The 14,281-nt window shown below is 38.7% G+C and overlaps 1 protein-coding gene across 3 annotated transcripts in view; it reads left to right on the top strand.

The window, feature by feature from the left end:
• The window catches only part of myh11.S (myosin heavy chain 11 S homeolog), a 60,666-nt gene extending 49,562 nt beyond the window's left edge, over nucleotides 1-11,104 (top strand). For 2 of the 3 annotated variants that reach the window (XM_018239109.2, XM_041579282.1), the window contains 9 exons: nucleotides 452-664; nucleotides 761-922; nucleotides 1,187-1,315; nucleotides 1,405-1,493; nucleotides 1,588-1,711; nucleotides 1,793-2,001; nucleotides 2,234-2,342; nucleotides 3,384-3,556; nucleotides 10,364-11,104. In XM_018239109.2, coding sequence (XP_018094598.1) covers nucleotides 452-664; nucleotides 761-922; nucleotides 1,187-1,315; nucleotides 1,405-1,493; nucleotides 1,588-1,711; nucleotides 1,793-2,001; nucleotides 2,234-2,342; nucleotides 3,384-3,556; nucleotides 10,364-10,499 — 1,344 coding nt within the window. In that variant the 3' untranslated portion in view covers nucleotides 10,500-11,104. Of the gene's footprint in view, nucleotides 1-451; nucleotides 665-760; nucleotides 923-1,186; nucleotides 1,316-1,404; nucleotides 1,494-1,587; nucleotides 1,712-1,792; nucleotides 2,002-2,233; nucleotides 2,343-3,383; nucleotides 3,557-6,266; nucleotides 6,300-10,363 lie in introns of all 3 variants that reach the window. The other variant, XM_041579283.1, reaches the window with a different exon arrangement.
• The last annotated feature ends 3,177 nt before the right edge of the window (nucleotides 11,105-14,281 follow it).

The raw sequence follows: 14,281 nt of genomic DNA, 5'->3' as shown, positions 1-14,281 counted from the left end.
ACAGGTCTTATCCAAAAGGCCTTGACAAAGGCTGAGGTGCAGCTGAAACGTTAGTTTCTTAAATAAATCATTTGTACTTTTGGATAAGACCTGTGAGTGCGGCTTCCTCATTGGAGGATCGTATGTGTTATTGGTGGCACGCACCCAGGCAATGAGAGCTGAATTATCGTGAGTGCTGTGATTTTGGGGAATTAATATATATATATATATATTTGTATATATACTGTACCTATTGTGTATATATTGTTTGCATAAATTCTGTTCTGGTCAGTTTAGCATTGAAAATATGTAAGTACATATTATATGTAATATGTACAGTAAGTGCACTGTTGTTGTAAGGACTAGGATATATGCATTTTTGTTAAAAAATATGGAGATATGGATTTATAGTGCTATGTATTGTTATAAATAACGTGCCAGTTGGTTAATAGCTTACCTGTTTTTCTGACAGGTACATGATTTGGAGAAGGCTAAGCGAGGCCTGGAGCAGCAAGTGGAAGAGATGAAGACTCAGTTAGAGGAGCTGGAAGATGAACTTCAAGCAACAGAAGATGCCAAACTTAGATTAGAAGTTAACATGCAAGCGCTGAAAGCGCAGTTTGAAAGAGATTTGCAAGCCAGAGATGAACAAAATGAAGAAAAGCGGAGACAACTTGTTAAACAGGTAAGTCTATTGAATAGGAAATACAGTAATCAAATAGGTAATAAACACAATTATCTAAAAGTGCTTTCTTCTAATTTTGTATTATTTGTTTTTAAGGTTCAATTATATGAAACAGAGCTGGAAGATGAACGCAAACAGAGGAACGTCGCAGCTGCTGCCAAGAAGAAGTTGGAAGTTGACTTAAAGGACTTTGAGGGACAGGTTGACTTTGCCGGTAAAGCTCGGGATGAAGCCATTAAACAACTGAGAAAGATACAGGTGTGTTCAACAAGGAAGTTATCTTGCTATGAAGAGACCAAAAGCAAAATGAATGGAAACAAAATAGTTGTGATGCAAAAACTTTTCAGCTGAATGCTCTGTGAAAATCAAATAACTTGTTATTTTCAGGCTAGAGTAACTATGGTTTTGCTTTATTATTGCTTTATTTATTTCGGAGGGGGTTGAAAATACTGAACACGGGCTGCATGGTAATGCGTGATAGAAATTGACTTCAGGCTTCTGTTTTTGATTTGCAAATTTCAGGGCCAGATGAAAGACTTCCAGAGAGATCTAGATGAAGCTCGAAATGCCAGGGAGGAAATATTTGCTACTGCAAGAGAAAATGAAAAGAAAGCAAAGAGTATGGAGGCTGAACTTATTCAACTTCAAGAGGTAACACTTCAGTAGCTGCTCATTTGATAAAGATATATGACAAACACTTGCACTACAAGCTCTCTCTCTCTCTCTGTTCTCTTCTGTAGGATTTAGCTGCAGCTGAGAGAGCACGAAAACAAGCTGAGCTAGAAAAAGAAGAGTTGGCAGAGGAACTTGCAGGCAGCACATCTGGAAAGTAAGAGGGACAGGTTGATGAGTGTGCTAGAATAAACCTAATAAACCTGTGTGTGTGTCATAAAATAACAATATTTTAATGGTTACCTGTTAAGGTCCAGTCTTCTAGATGACAAGCGCCGCCTGGAAGCCAGAATTTCTCAGCTGGAGGAAGAGCTAGAGGAGGAACAGAGCAACATGGAAGGAATGGGTGACCGAATGAGGAAAGCAGTGCAGCAGGTAATGTATTAATGATGGCACTCTATTTTTGTTTAATTTAACAGAGCTGCTATAAGTCATGCTTACTGCTGTTTTTTTTAGACTGAGCAGCTGAACAATGAACTGGCAACAGAGAGAAGTACAGCCCAGAAAAATGAAAGTGCACGCCAGCAACTAGAGAGGCAAAACAAGGAACTCAAATCCAAATTGCAAGAAATGGAGGGAACTGTGAAGTCCAAGTTCAAATCTACAATTGCTGCTCTGGAAGCCAAGATATCCCAACTGGAGGAACAAGTAGAACAAGAATCTAGGTATGAAAAACTCTGGGCTGAAGTTTGCTTTTGCAAATTGAATCCCGCCATCCCTGTTACTTAAAGCAGCCTCTTGTGTCAGACCCCCAACCTTGCAGGTATTGGTTGAATTATCTCTGTGGAACATGGTTAGTTAGATTCTGCTTCCTCCTATTAAGTAAAATTTGACATCGTGTATATAGCGCATATGATATCATCATATATATCACATCACCTCTTATCTTATTTAAAGAGACAAGCAATCATCTGTTAAGACATTGCGCCAGAAAGAAAAGAAACTCAAGGAAGCCCTGTTGCAAGTGGAGGATGAAAGAAAACAGGCCGAGCAGTACAAAGACCAGGTTTGTTTTCCTAACACCTACAGTACCATAAAGTTACCTTAGTCAGGGCCAAACTTTCAGATGTATGTGATGTGCACTATGGTTCATTTAAATGGTTTTAAGTTATTTTGATTATTAAATGAAATGCTATGTAAGCCCCATCTTCTAATGTTATTCATTATTATGTACAGAACCTGAGGTTACAACCAGTGTTATTCAGGGTAAATTGTGTCTCAGAATATGAAATGTTATCATCATCAATATTATCATCATCAATCATTCTTTATTGAACATTATACCAGTATAAATCTTAATACATTTAAGTTCCAGTACCAGTTAAGGATTCTTTATAGGACATTAAAGGAAGAGGAAAGTCTAAATCACTGGAGGGTTCCACATTTTGCCAATGTTCAACTTTACTGAGCATGTGACCGAGCACTTAGAGGAAAGATGCAGTAAGAGGATCACTCAACCTAACAGTTTTAGGTTGAGTATAAACCGTATTCCTAAAACCATATAAACTAAAAACATTATGGGGCATAATTACCAAAGGTTGAAAGGATAATTTGCCGGACGAGAATGTCACGGTTCTCTATTTATTTGTATAGTATTATTAGAGTTCTAATACTGTAGTTATGGGTTAGTAATGTGTAGATTGAGAAAAACTCAATCCTCACCTGACCCGAACCCACATCTGCCCAACCCTCACCCGACTTCTGCCTTCCACTGATAGACCCGCACCCGCTCTGCCAATGACATCACAAAAGGGGCAAGGCCTTTAAAAACAGAAGTCGGACGCTAGCAGTGTAAGGTCACGGGCGGGGAGAGCAGGCAGAAGAGCTCAAACCACACCCGCCCACGACTCTCAAACAGCATAGAGAAGTCAATCTGAGCCGCCCTGGGGTAATCCCGTGGGTATCAAGTCGGCCCACATGTTACTAGCATGGGTGCAAGCTAAAATGTATGCCATGTTCTGTTTCCTGAGAACAGTGGTGCTTGTTGCCTGGGGTGCTAAAGAGAAATACGAAGAAATGTAATGTCAGTGTTTTCTATTCCCTTTAGGCTGAGAAGGCAAATGTGAGACAGAAACAACTAAAGAGGCAGCTGGAGGAGGCTGAAGAAGAATCTCAGCGCATCAATGCCTCCCGCAGAAAACTTCAGAGAGAGTTAGATGAAGCCAATGAAAGTAGTGAGACACTGAGCAGGGAGCTCAATTCATTGAAGAGCAAACTCAGGTGGGTGGCCTTAGAAATTCATTGCACCCTCGTGCCATGAAGTGTGCTGGAAAAAAATTCATAATAAAATATAGAACAAAGCAAACTCACATATGAACACCTGACACAAGCTTATTATAATCAGATATGGGCTAATACACCACTTCAATGTGCCATCATTTTCCATCAATCCAAGTGGTTTATTGTTCCCAAGCTGGAAGAAAAGATCATTCGCATAACTGCAGTTAACAAAAGGTGGAAGATAATAGTGCAGTTATTGGAGCAACAAAATAAATAATACATTATATATTAGTGTATATGCCAAAGACTGACTTGGACTAATGATTAATGTGAAAAGTTTACTTACAACTTAACAAGGGAACAGTTAAGAAGTATAGCATTCAGTTTTTGCTTTCAATGATTCAGTAATAATGCTGCTTTTATAAGCATGATCATCCAAAACAACACCTACGCTTCTAAAAAAAAATGGCCATCAACTAGACCATACTGGGACTGGGGGTAATGAACCCTAAAACACAGTAGGGGTCATTTATCAACACTGGGCAAATTTGCCCATGGGCAGTAACCCATGGCATCCAATCAGATTGCTGCATTCATTGTTCTACTTGCAGCTGGCTTTAAAAAGCTAATCACTGATTGGTTGCTATAGGTAACTGCCCATAGGCAAATTTGCCCAGTGTTGACAAATGAGCCCCATAATGAATCAACTTGAACACTGCAAAATTATCATACAAGCACTGAAGGTCTATCCAACATCTTAGGACACCAACCGGTTACTGTCAAGAAAACCGGTAAACCATAGAATGAGCTCATGCCTTATATTCAAATGTATATATTCAATATAGTCTAACAAAGTTAAAAAATAAAATAAAAAAAGACCTTAGCAGTTTATTAAATATATTATTATGGCATAAAGTGAAACCTTGTAAGCAAAATGAATAGGCTGCATCAAAGGGATTATTGTGACATATTGTTGGTTTTCTGCCCAGAATTTGATGAAAAAAAAAAATGTAAGCGTGGGAACAGATGCTTCGTTTAAATATTCCCTTAATTAGATATTGCAGCAGTAACAGCACTGAGGCATTTAAGGGCATCTTTGTTATAGTACACTCTCACCAATTAAATGCCTTATTAGAACACTATCTGGAGAGGCCAGTGTGCCAGTGATTACTGGCAAAGACGGATCTAACTTCTCACTCCCTTTCCCTTGTAAGGTAAAAAAATCGTCAAACCTGGGTGTTAATCAGCAATACATTTTACAAGAGTGGCCTCGCTTTTAATAAGAAAAGAAATCATGGTCATGAACCAGTGGAAAATGTAATATATCAAGCAGGTCCCTGATACGCTTTTTAAAGGGGAAGTGTATACACATTTTCTAGAAATCAACACATTATATGATGTGTTGAAAATCTGTTCTACCGATTCTTTTACTTTAAAGGAGAATTAAACCCTTGCTAATAAAAACCCGTACCCCCCTGCCCAACATAGACCCTCCTCCCTGCTCCCCCCCAGCCTAGGTGGTAAATGCCCCTAACTCTTTACTTACCCCTCGGTGCAGATTCAGGGCATTGGAGATTACAGGGGCCATCTTCTCTATAGTAAGCTTTGGGTCTTCTTCCCGAGCTTTGGCAATTTCCGTGACTTTTGGCGCATGCCCCGTTGTCGTGAAACAGAAGGCTGCTCCAACTGCGCATTCGCGGCTATATTCCCTAAGCTTACCGAGGAGATGGCGCCTGTGAACTCTGATGCTTTGAATCTGCACCAAGGGGTAAGTAAAGAATTAGGGCCATTTACCAATGGTACCATGTAGGCTGTGGGGGAGCAGGGAGGGGGGTCTATGCAGGGTAGGGGTTTTTATTAGGAAGGGTTTGCTTTTCCTTTAACTCTTATAAAATACTAATGGAAAATGTTGTTATTCACTGAACTCACCCTGTTTTCCCCCAATAAACAGTGTCATTTTGTTCAATGAGAGATAATGAGTTCTGTATAAACAAACCCTAAGCTGCAGCTTTTAAAATAAGGAGCAGCTCATTACACAGAAGGTTTAGGGCAGAGACACACGCTCAGATTCGGGGAGAATTAGTCACCCGGCGATAAATAGCCTCTTCTTCTGGGCGACTAATCTCCCCAAACTGCCTCGGTTGGCACTCGGATCGCTTCGTTTTCCAAAGTCACCTTAAGATTCCTCAAGAGGCAACTTCGGGCGACTTCGGAAAACGAAGCGCACTGAGGACTGTTTGGTTTAACTCGCTTCTCCTCTGCTCAACAAATCCAGGAAATGACAGCAAAGATAAAAGTGAAAGTGGTTTAATTTTCTTGATCAGTGCAAAAAATAATGAAAAAACATCTTGTCATTGCAGAATAACAAACGTTTATCTTTCTTAATGAAAAGAATAGGCAAAACGTATGTTCAGCACAAGCCCTGTTTGTTGATCAACTTTTGAAAAAAGGTGTATACTTCCTCTTTAAAGGCTAATTTAAATAGTTAATATTTCACAGGTGCTATCTATGTCTTTAGAGACTACTGGGGTGATTTGGTTACAGGTTAAACTGGTGGCATAAAAATAACCAAACATAATACACTGTACTGCATTCTACATTAAGCTGCACATTGAGTATTTAATAATGATTGTACAGAATGATAATATGAACTGAAGATTTAATTTGCTCTGAGCAAAGTATAACAGCTTCAGACTCTTTTTGTTTTCAGAGGGACACAAGATACTTCGCAATGACTAAGCAGGTACCAACGCCTTCAGTTTTGCTGGTTCTCCTCTTTTTTTAGATACCAAGTTCCCTTTGTGTCATATTAAAGCAGCATTGTATGATTCAAGTCCTGTTTGGGGGTAATTCCTTAAAGTGTCTTACAGAGATACAATAATAATGTAGTGAAAAAATGGGAATAAAAAAGCCATGATAAAAAAAAAATACATTTTCTGAAGATACATATGATGCTTCTTTAAACATTCACCTCTTCCCATGCAAAATCTGAAGGCTTGGACGTCTTTCTATGATAATATCTAATCAATAAAGCAGAATTCAGAACCATGAAAACTAACGTTCTCCACTGTTTCAGAATAACGTCAGACGGGATCCCGCACCAAACTAACGTGACTGTGCTCTCAGCAATTCCTTCATGGTTATGTTGGAATGTTTCCCCATTCTGCATGATAACGTGCACTCTTTGATTCCATTAACTGTGACACGTGAGATCCAGGAAGTAACTTCTCATAAAGATGACAATACAGAGAGAATGGAGGGTTCTTTATACAAGGGCAGAGACACATGCTGCTATTTCGTGAGATTAGTCGCCCAAATCGCTTCTTCTTTGGGCAACTAATCTCCCCGAACTGCTTTCCTGCCGGCTAGAATGTACTGTAAATCGACGGTGGGATGGCACTCGGATCACTTCGGCTTTCTGAGGTCGCCCGAAGTTTCCTTGTGAGGCAACCTCAGAAAACAAAGCGCTCCGAGTGCCATCCCCCGGCGATTTATATTCTAGCCGGCGGAAAGGCAGTTCGGGGAGATTAGTCGTCTGAAGAAGCGATTTGTCGCTGGGCGACTAATCTCCCGAAATAGCAGCGTATGTCTCTGCCCTAAATGTGCAGAAATGGTTCTAACTTTTTATTTTTCTTGGTGGACTGATCTGCCAGAGAACTAGTAGCTATAATAGTAGTAGCTTATGAAGAAGAACTACTGTACAACTCCCATGCTACTCGGTATTAACATTACTAGGTATAGGGAAACTGTAGGCACCTATATTTTCCCCACACAATTGTAGGGGAAATATTTTCTAGGGAACTGACTATTGATGCTTGGGCTGAAAATTGGGACTGCAACTTGTCAGGTGCAGGTGCTGAACTCCTTCATCATTGGTGGGACAGAGGAACTTCCTGGAGCCCATCCATTAACTTCAACATGGGACATGTTAGTTCACCAACCCGAACCTGGATAAAAATGATTTTGGTGAAACTTAATTCTTGTGCAAATATTCACAGTTTTGCACTGGAGAAATTTCATGGAACAAAAGGATGTGAATATTCTCCACAGCCAAGTCAATTCGTCATAACTCGCCTCTACTTTTAGTAAATTAACCGTTGTGTTGAATTTTCATTTTTGGTGAAATGCTCCAAATTTTTATTTGAGCACTTAAAGGGATTCTGTCATGGAAAACATGTTTTTTTGGCCAAAAGCATCAATGGAGCTCCTCTAGCAAAATCCTACATTGAAATCTATTTTTCAAAAGAGCAAACAGATTTTTTTATATTTCATTTTGAAATATGATGTGTGGCTAGACTTGTTGTTAGTTTCCCAGGTTCCCTCAGCTATGTGACTTCTGCTCAGTAGTTGGAGTGAGATCACCCCCTCAATTTGTCTCCCAGCAGCAGAACAATAGGAAGGTAACCAGCTCCTTGACACCTGTATTGCTAAAAAAAACCAATTCTTAACTGCCCCGCCTAGTGGTAGATATGAGAACAGCACACAATAGTACAAATCCAAGTCTGGTTAACCAAGTTGTGATACCTTCAGTTACATTGAGTAGAAGAAACAATAGCTTATCTGAAACCAGTGTTATTGTGAAGTGCTGGCTCTTTCTGTGTGAGATGACTGTCTACACACCAATATTACAAAAAAAAAAAATACATGTATTGGTTCAAGAATAGAACTTTAAATGGTAGAATGAATAACTTGCAATGTACACAGTGTAATTTAGTAATAAAAACTATAATATAAAAATCACGACAGGCTCCCTTTAAGTTAATATGCCCCTCTGTGTGCCAGTGTCCTTAGGGTTGTCTTGGCATAACGGCATTTCTTTCATTCAGTTATACATATATATATTCAGAATATATTGCATGCGATGAAATAGATATTTAAGTGAAGATTGTTATACATTTAATTGCCAGTATAACCTAAGAGAACTTAAAGTGTGTATGGAAACAATTTAAAATCAGATTTAATAAACAAAATTCAGGTTTTGGTTTGTATAACAAATACTACACGGAAAGTAGTAAACTGCCGTTGAATTTAGCCTAATGTAAGCAAGTAGTATGGTATTCTAATACTGCATATTAACTGCATCAGAGTATTCCTTTGCATGGTCTACTTGGTAACTGCAAGGTCTATAATAAGTGCATGCAGATAGGTTGCAGTCGGGTACTTACTAAACAGGTTACAGCCCATCATCACAACCTGTACACATTTAATTGAACTAATCCACCTCTATGCTTTCTCCCTTTTCTAGGTTTATCATGTTTTGTCCTGTTACTGTCTGTCTGCTGAAGCAACAAATATTTAAAGGAAATCTAGTCAGAAGTCATTACTGTATTTCACTGATCACTGTAAATTGCAGTCGGCAGGAAAGTCATCCGATGGATCATACAGTGTGGCACACACTTATTGTTTATATTATCATCTTACAATCTAGGTTTGAGGCAGGAGTAAAAGGAAGGCTCGCTTCTGTTTTGACTGCAAACGGCTCATACATGTTGCTTATTAATCTGCATTGCAGATTGCTGGAATCAGCCAATTAGAGCAGGGGAAATCTGTCGGTGAATCGCAACATATGTGTGTTGTTTGCAGGCAGATAAAAATTAGGTTGAGGAAACAAACTTTATTTTGAAGAAAGTGCCTTCAACCCTATACCCTCCATACCATCTACAGAATTGCACAAGCCGATTGTAGGCACTTAAAGGCTCTTTGCACACCCTCACACTTTTATATACACTCAAATGTCCATACTTCTTAAGGTTTTTTTACTCCATTTTTTCCCCATGGATATTTGCTTTACATTACACTGGTTCTTGGTACCCAACTTTAAAGGAGAACTAAAGCCTAACTAAAGGATTAGGCTAGAAATATTGTACATTATGTTTGGGCTTCTGTACCAGCCCAAGGCAACCACATCCCTTTAGCAGTCTCCAAAGATGCCCCAGTAGCTCCCCATTTTCTTTTCTGTTGATTCACTGCTGCAGTCACTTACTGAGCTTACTGACTTATTCACAATATACAGTACTCAGAATATAAATGTCACAATATAAGGCTGATTAGTAATTAATACAGATAATTACTACATGGCAGCACAGAAACCAGTACAATTAGCATCAAAATTAAATAATCAGCCCTGTAGCATCAGTTTATATTACAGACCAACCTCATTTTCTGCTGGATAATTAGTGACGACCCCTAAGCTTAGCTTCTCAACAGCTGCTCAGAGCCCACTGAGCATGTGAGTGTCACAGATACTTTCCAAGATGGTGACCCCCTGTGACAAGTCTGAAGTCCTGGATCATTATACATATATAAAATATGGCATTTTTAGTCATTTTGGGGGTTTAGTTGTCCTTTAAGACATAGATACACATAAATACTGTACATACATAGAGAAATCTCCCTTCAACGCCTGTTCCAATTCCAAGCGTAGCAAATGCTATATATGCACTTTGGCACAAATCTTAATGTATGTTTCCTTGTAGAGCATCAACTTTTTCTTTGTCTGATTTCATATACAGGACAAGGAATACATCAATATTAAATACTCAACAATAATTTTCTTTAAAAGGGAAAGAAACCATCTGTGTGTAGTGCAACACTCTGTATAAGATTCCATTGCTAGAATATATCAGTGAAATCCACATCTTTCAAGTCTGACTTCCCTTTAAATATGAAATCATAATTGCTGCAGAGCCTCGGCAATCCTGCCCTTACCTCGGCTGTGCAGCAATGATGAATCTCGGCTGGCTTGTATCTCTGTGTCTTCTTAAGGGATACCCATGGCCTAAACAATATTTTTATCTATTCCTACAGAAGGGGGAACGAACCATCATTTGCAACCCCACGGAGATCCGGAGGAGGCAGGAGAGCTGTGGATAATGCAGCTGACGGGGCTGAAGAGGATGCTGAACCACGTGATGCTGATTTCAATGGGAAATCTAGCGAGTAATTTTACTCCTCAGTGCACTTGCCTTTGGACTGTCACCTAGAATTGTCTCTATTCCCTTTAACCCAGAACAGCCTGTAACAGTGTGTTGCAAGCCTTTCTGGCACTAAAGAAAGTGCCACCTTTGCTCATAGAACCTGCCAGCTCACAGCTAATACTACACAAATCAAAACCAAATTCATGCAGAGCTCAGGGCACCTGACTGATAACATTTGTGTTTCAAAACACCTCTTTACCCTTACAAATACAGACATTTGCTTTTCAAAAAAGGTTCCAATGAGCAACGTCCTACGTCCAGTTTGAGCTAAACGAAACCTATAAGTTATCTCAGAAGTCACTTGGACTATCGGAGTTGCCATATTTTTATTTCCCCCCCCCCACGACCCTAAAAAAAAAATATAAAAATTCTAGTTCTGCCCACAAGCTGACACAAACCTATAGTAAATTATTCTTTTCCTTTCTTCTTTTTGTGATCCAGTGTGCAAGCATTGTGCCTTGATGTTTTATCACTCAAGAAATGTTTTCTTTCCAAACGACTGATGCACCAAGTGCCTTTCTGTTCACTTTTACTAAACATATTTGTTGAAAAATAAACAGATATTACACAATGTCCTGCCTTGAATGTGCTATATAGAGTATTCTATACCTGTGTTCTGTATCAAGTAGCATTTTTATTTTAAGGTGCCATAAAAGAAGAACATTTGTTGTAAACTAAAATGGGGGAATCTGGGTTTCTCAGCAATTTTATACTTTGTTATGCATCAAACAGTTCAGAAAGTTCTTAACACATTAATCAAAGCGGATCCAAGCATGGGCTCCATTATCCAGAAAGCTCCAAATTACGGGAAGGTCATCTACCACAGACTCCATTTTAATCAAATAATTTTTAATAAAAATTTCCCTTTTCTCTGTAATAATAAAACAGTAGCTTGTACTTGATCTCAACTAAGATATAATTAAACCTTATTGGAAGACAAACCTGCCTGTCAGGTTTAACTAATGTTTATATGATTTTTTTTAGTAGACTTATGGTATGGAGATCCAAATTTTTGAAAGAACCCTTTTCCGGAAATCCCCCCGGATCCCGAGCATTCTAGATAACAGATCACGTACCTGTATAAAAGTGTTTCTGAAGCAAACACACTAGTTCTACCAGGGCAATAGTACATTATATTTTAATTATTTTAAAACTTTTTTTGGTGTTTACTTTTTCTTTTTTTGGGTGTGCTCAGCTGTACAAAACGGTGTCTAAATACTTTTGGCCATATAGTGTACAGATTTACTCTGAAAGGGGAAACATACAAGGTATGCAATAAAAAAAAAAAAATATATATATATATATATATACACACACATGTATCTATATATATATAATTGTTTTTTTTGAATAGTTACATCAAGTGCTTAGTGCAAGAAATAAACAAATCACCCTAGTCACCAACTTCATGTACATAAATGAGTGCAATGAAAAGAGTTTGTGCCAAGCCCTTATTTTATTACTACAGGGTTGTGACTGGTCCTCAATTACACCCCTCTCAATTCAGAGCTCCTGTTATAACCCCCAGATTACAAGTGGAGGAAGGTTTTAGGCCACACATACACAAACAATTATGGTGAGCTGCTGAAGAATCCTTTGCCAAACTGGTTGTATGTTTTGGATTGTGTCTCGTTTATGACTGGTCTCCAAACTGAAGTTCTAAAGCAGAACTGAAGAACATTTTGAGGATGCAGTAGAAGATGTCAGGGGGGCGGACAAGACAAGGATTTCATGCAAAATTCTTAGCTAATACAATAAGAAACTGTAAATGACTGGAGCAACAGTATTGCCAGAACAATAATTGGGAAACCTGACAATTTTATGGAACAGGTTGGTGAGGAGCCAACAAGAAACCAAGCTGTACTGGATCTAGTGATCTCTAATGACCCAGAACGTATTGCACATGTGCAAGTAATTGAACCCCTGGGTAAATTAATGTTTGGTGCAAAAAAAAACATATATACAGTCTGGCAACATAAACCTTCAGAAAATGTTATCTCCTTAAAGGGCATGTAAAGGCAAAAAAATAAAATCCCATTTTTACTTTCTTTAATGAAAAAGAAATTTATCTCCAATATACTTTAATTAAAAAATGTCTACCGTTTTTTTTTTAAAGAAAAATGACTGTATGCAGTGAAATTCTCCTTTCATTTACTGCTGTGGATAGGAATTGTCAGACGGTCCCTAACTGCTGAGCAGGGAAACAATCATACTTATGAACAGCAGGGGGAGCCCCCGTCTTAACTCAAGCAGCTTTGTTTATGACGATCCCTAAGCAGCCCAGACCACACTGAGCATGTGCACAGTCTCAGACTTGCAAAGATGTTTAACAAAGTTACAAGATGGTGACCCCCTGTAGCCAACTTTGAAAGCATAAATCATTTGTTTGATTAGGCTTGTGGTGCAGTAAGTTCATGTTTATATTTAGTAAACAAAATACAGCATTTCTAGCCTTATTCTATTTTAGACTTTACATGCCCTTTAAAGGAGAACTGAACCCTAAAAATTAATGTCTAAAAATGCCATATGTTATATATTGAACCAGCCTAAAGTTTCAGCTTGTCAATAGCAGCAATGATCCAGGACTTCAAACTTGTGACAGGGGAATCACCATCTTGGAAAGTGACTGCAACACTCACATGCTCAGTGGGCTCTGAGCAGCTGTTGAGAAGCTAAACTTAGGGGTTGTTGCAAATTATCAAGCAGAAAATGAGGTTGGTCTTTAATAAAAGCTGATGCTACAGGGCTGATTATTAGATTCTGTTTTTAGTTGCACTGGCTTCTGCTGCACACTCTGTGTGAAAAACAATTGTTGCATGTCAAAAATAATTTGTCGCTCCTAGACTCCAATGTATTTTTCCAATGTAATTTTTCTCAGTTTCATGAATTATCGGTGAAGTGAAAAAGGTCAGATTTGCCCATCGCTATCTGTTGGGCTTAATGAAGTCGTTTGCACATGGATATGAAACTGGCTACAGGATCGGGTACAAAGTGTGGTTGTTAATGGTACATTCTCTACTTGGAGTAAGGTTCTTAGTGGGGTCCCTCAGGGCTCAGTATTGGGTCCACTTTTATTTAACTTGTTCATTAATGACTTAAGGGAGGGTGTTGTAAGTAATGTATCAGTGTTTGCAGATGACACTTAATTATCCAGCCCAATTAATTCCATCCAGGATGAGGCATCCTTGCAACATGATCTTGACCTCAATGTTGATAAATGTAAAGTCATGCACCTGGGATGTAAGAATATCCAAGCCACTTATACTCTTAATGGGACTGCACTAGGCACATCCATTATGGAAAAGGACATTGGAGTCCTTGTAGATGATAAACTTGGCTGTAGCAAGCAATGCCAGTCAGCAGCATCAAGGGAAAATAAGGTCTTGAGCTGTATTAAAAGGGGCATAGAGTCAAGGGAGGAGGGGGTCATTCTTTCACTGTATAGAGCACTGGTAAGGCCCCATTTAGAATATGCCGTACAGTTTTGGTTTCCATCACTCAAACAGGACATTATTGTATTAGAGAGGGTACAGGGAAGGGCAACTAAGCTGGTAAAAGGTATGGAAAATCTTAACTATGAGGAAAGACTGGCCAAACTGGGGATGTTCACGCTGGAGAAGAGGCGCTTAAGGAGAGATATAACTATGTATAAATATATATAAGGGGATCATATAATAATTATTATTATTAACATATAGCACTGTCTCTGTAATGCTTTATTTACCAGTAAATCTTTTAAGATGATGCA

The sequence above is a fragment of the Xenopus laevis genome, chromosome 9_10S (assembly GCF_017654675.1).
Source record: "Xenopus laevis strain J_2021 chromosome 9_10S, Xenopus_laevis_v10.1, whole genome shotgun sequence".
NCBI lineage: Eukaryota > Metazoa > Chordata > Amphibia > Anura > Pipidae > Xenopus > Xenopus laevis.
Note: the sequence above shows the minus strand (reverse complement) of the source record. Positions and strands in the feature narration are given on the sequence as shown.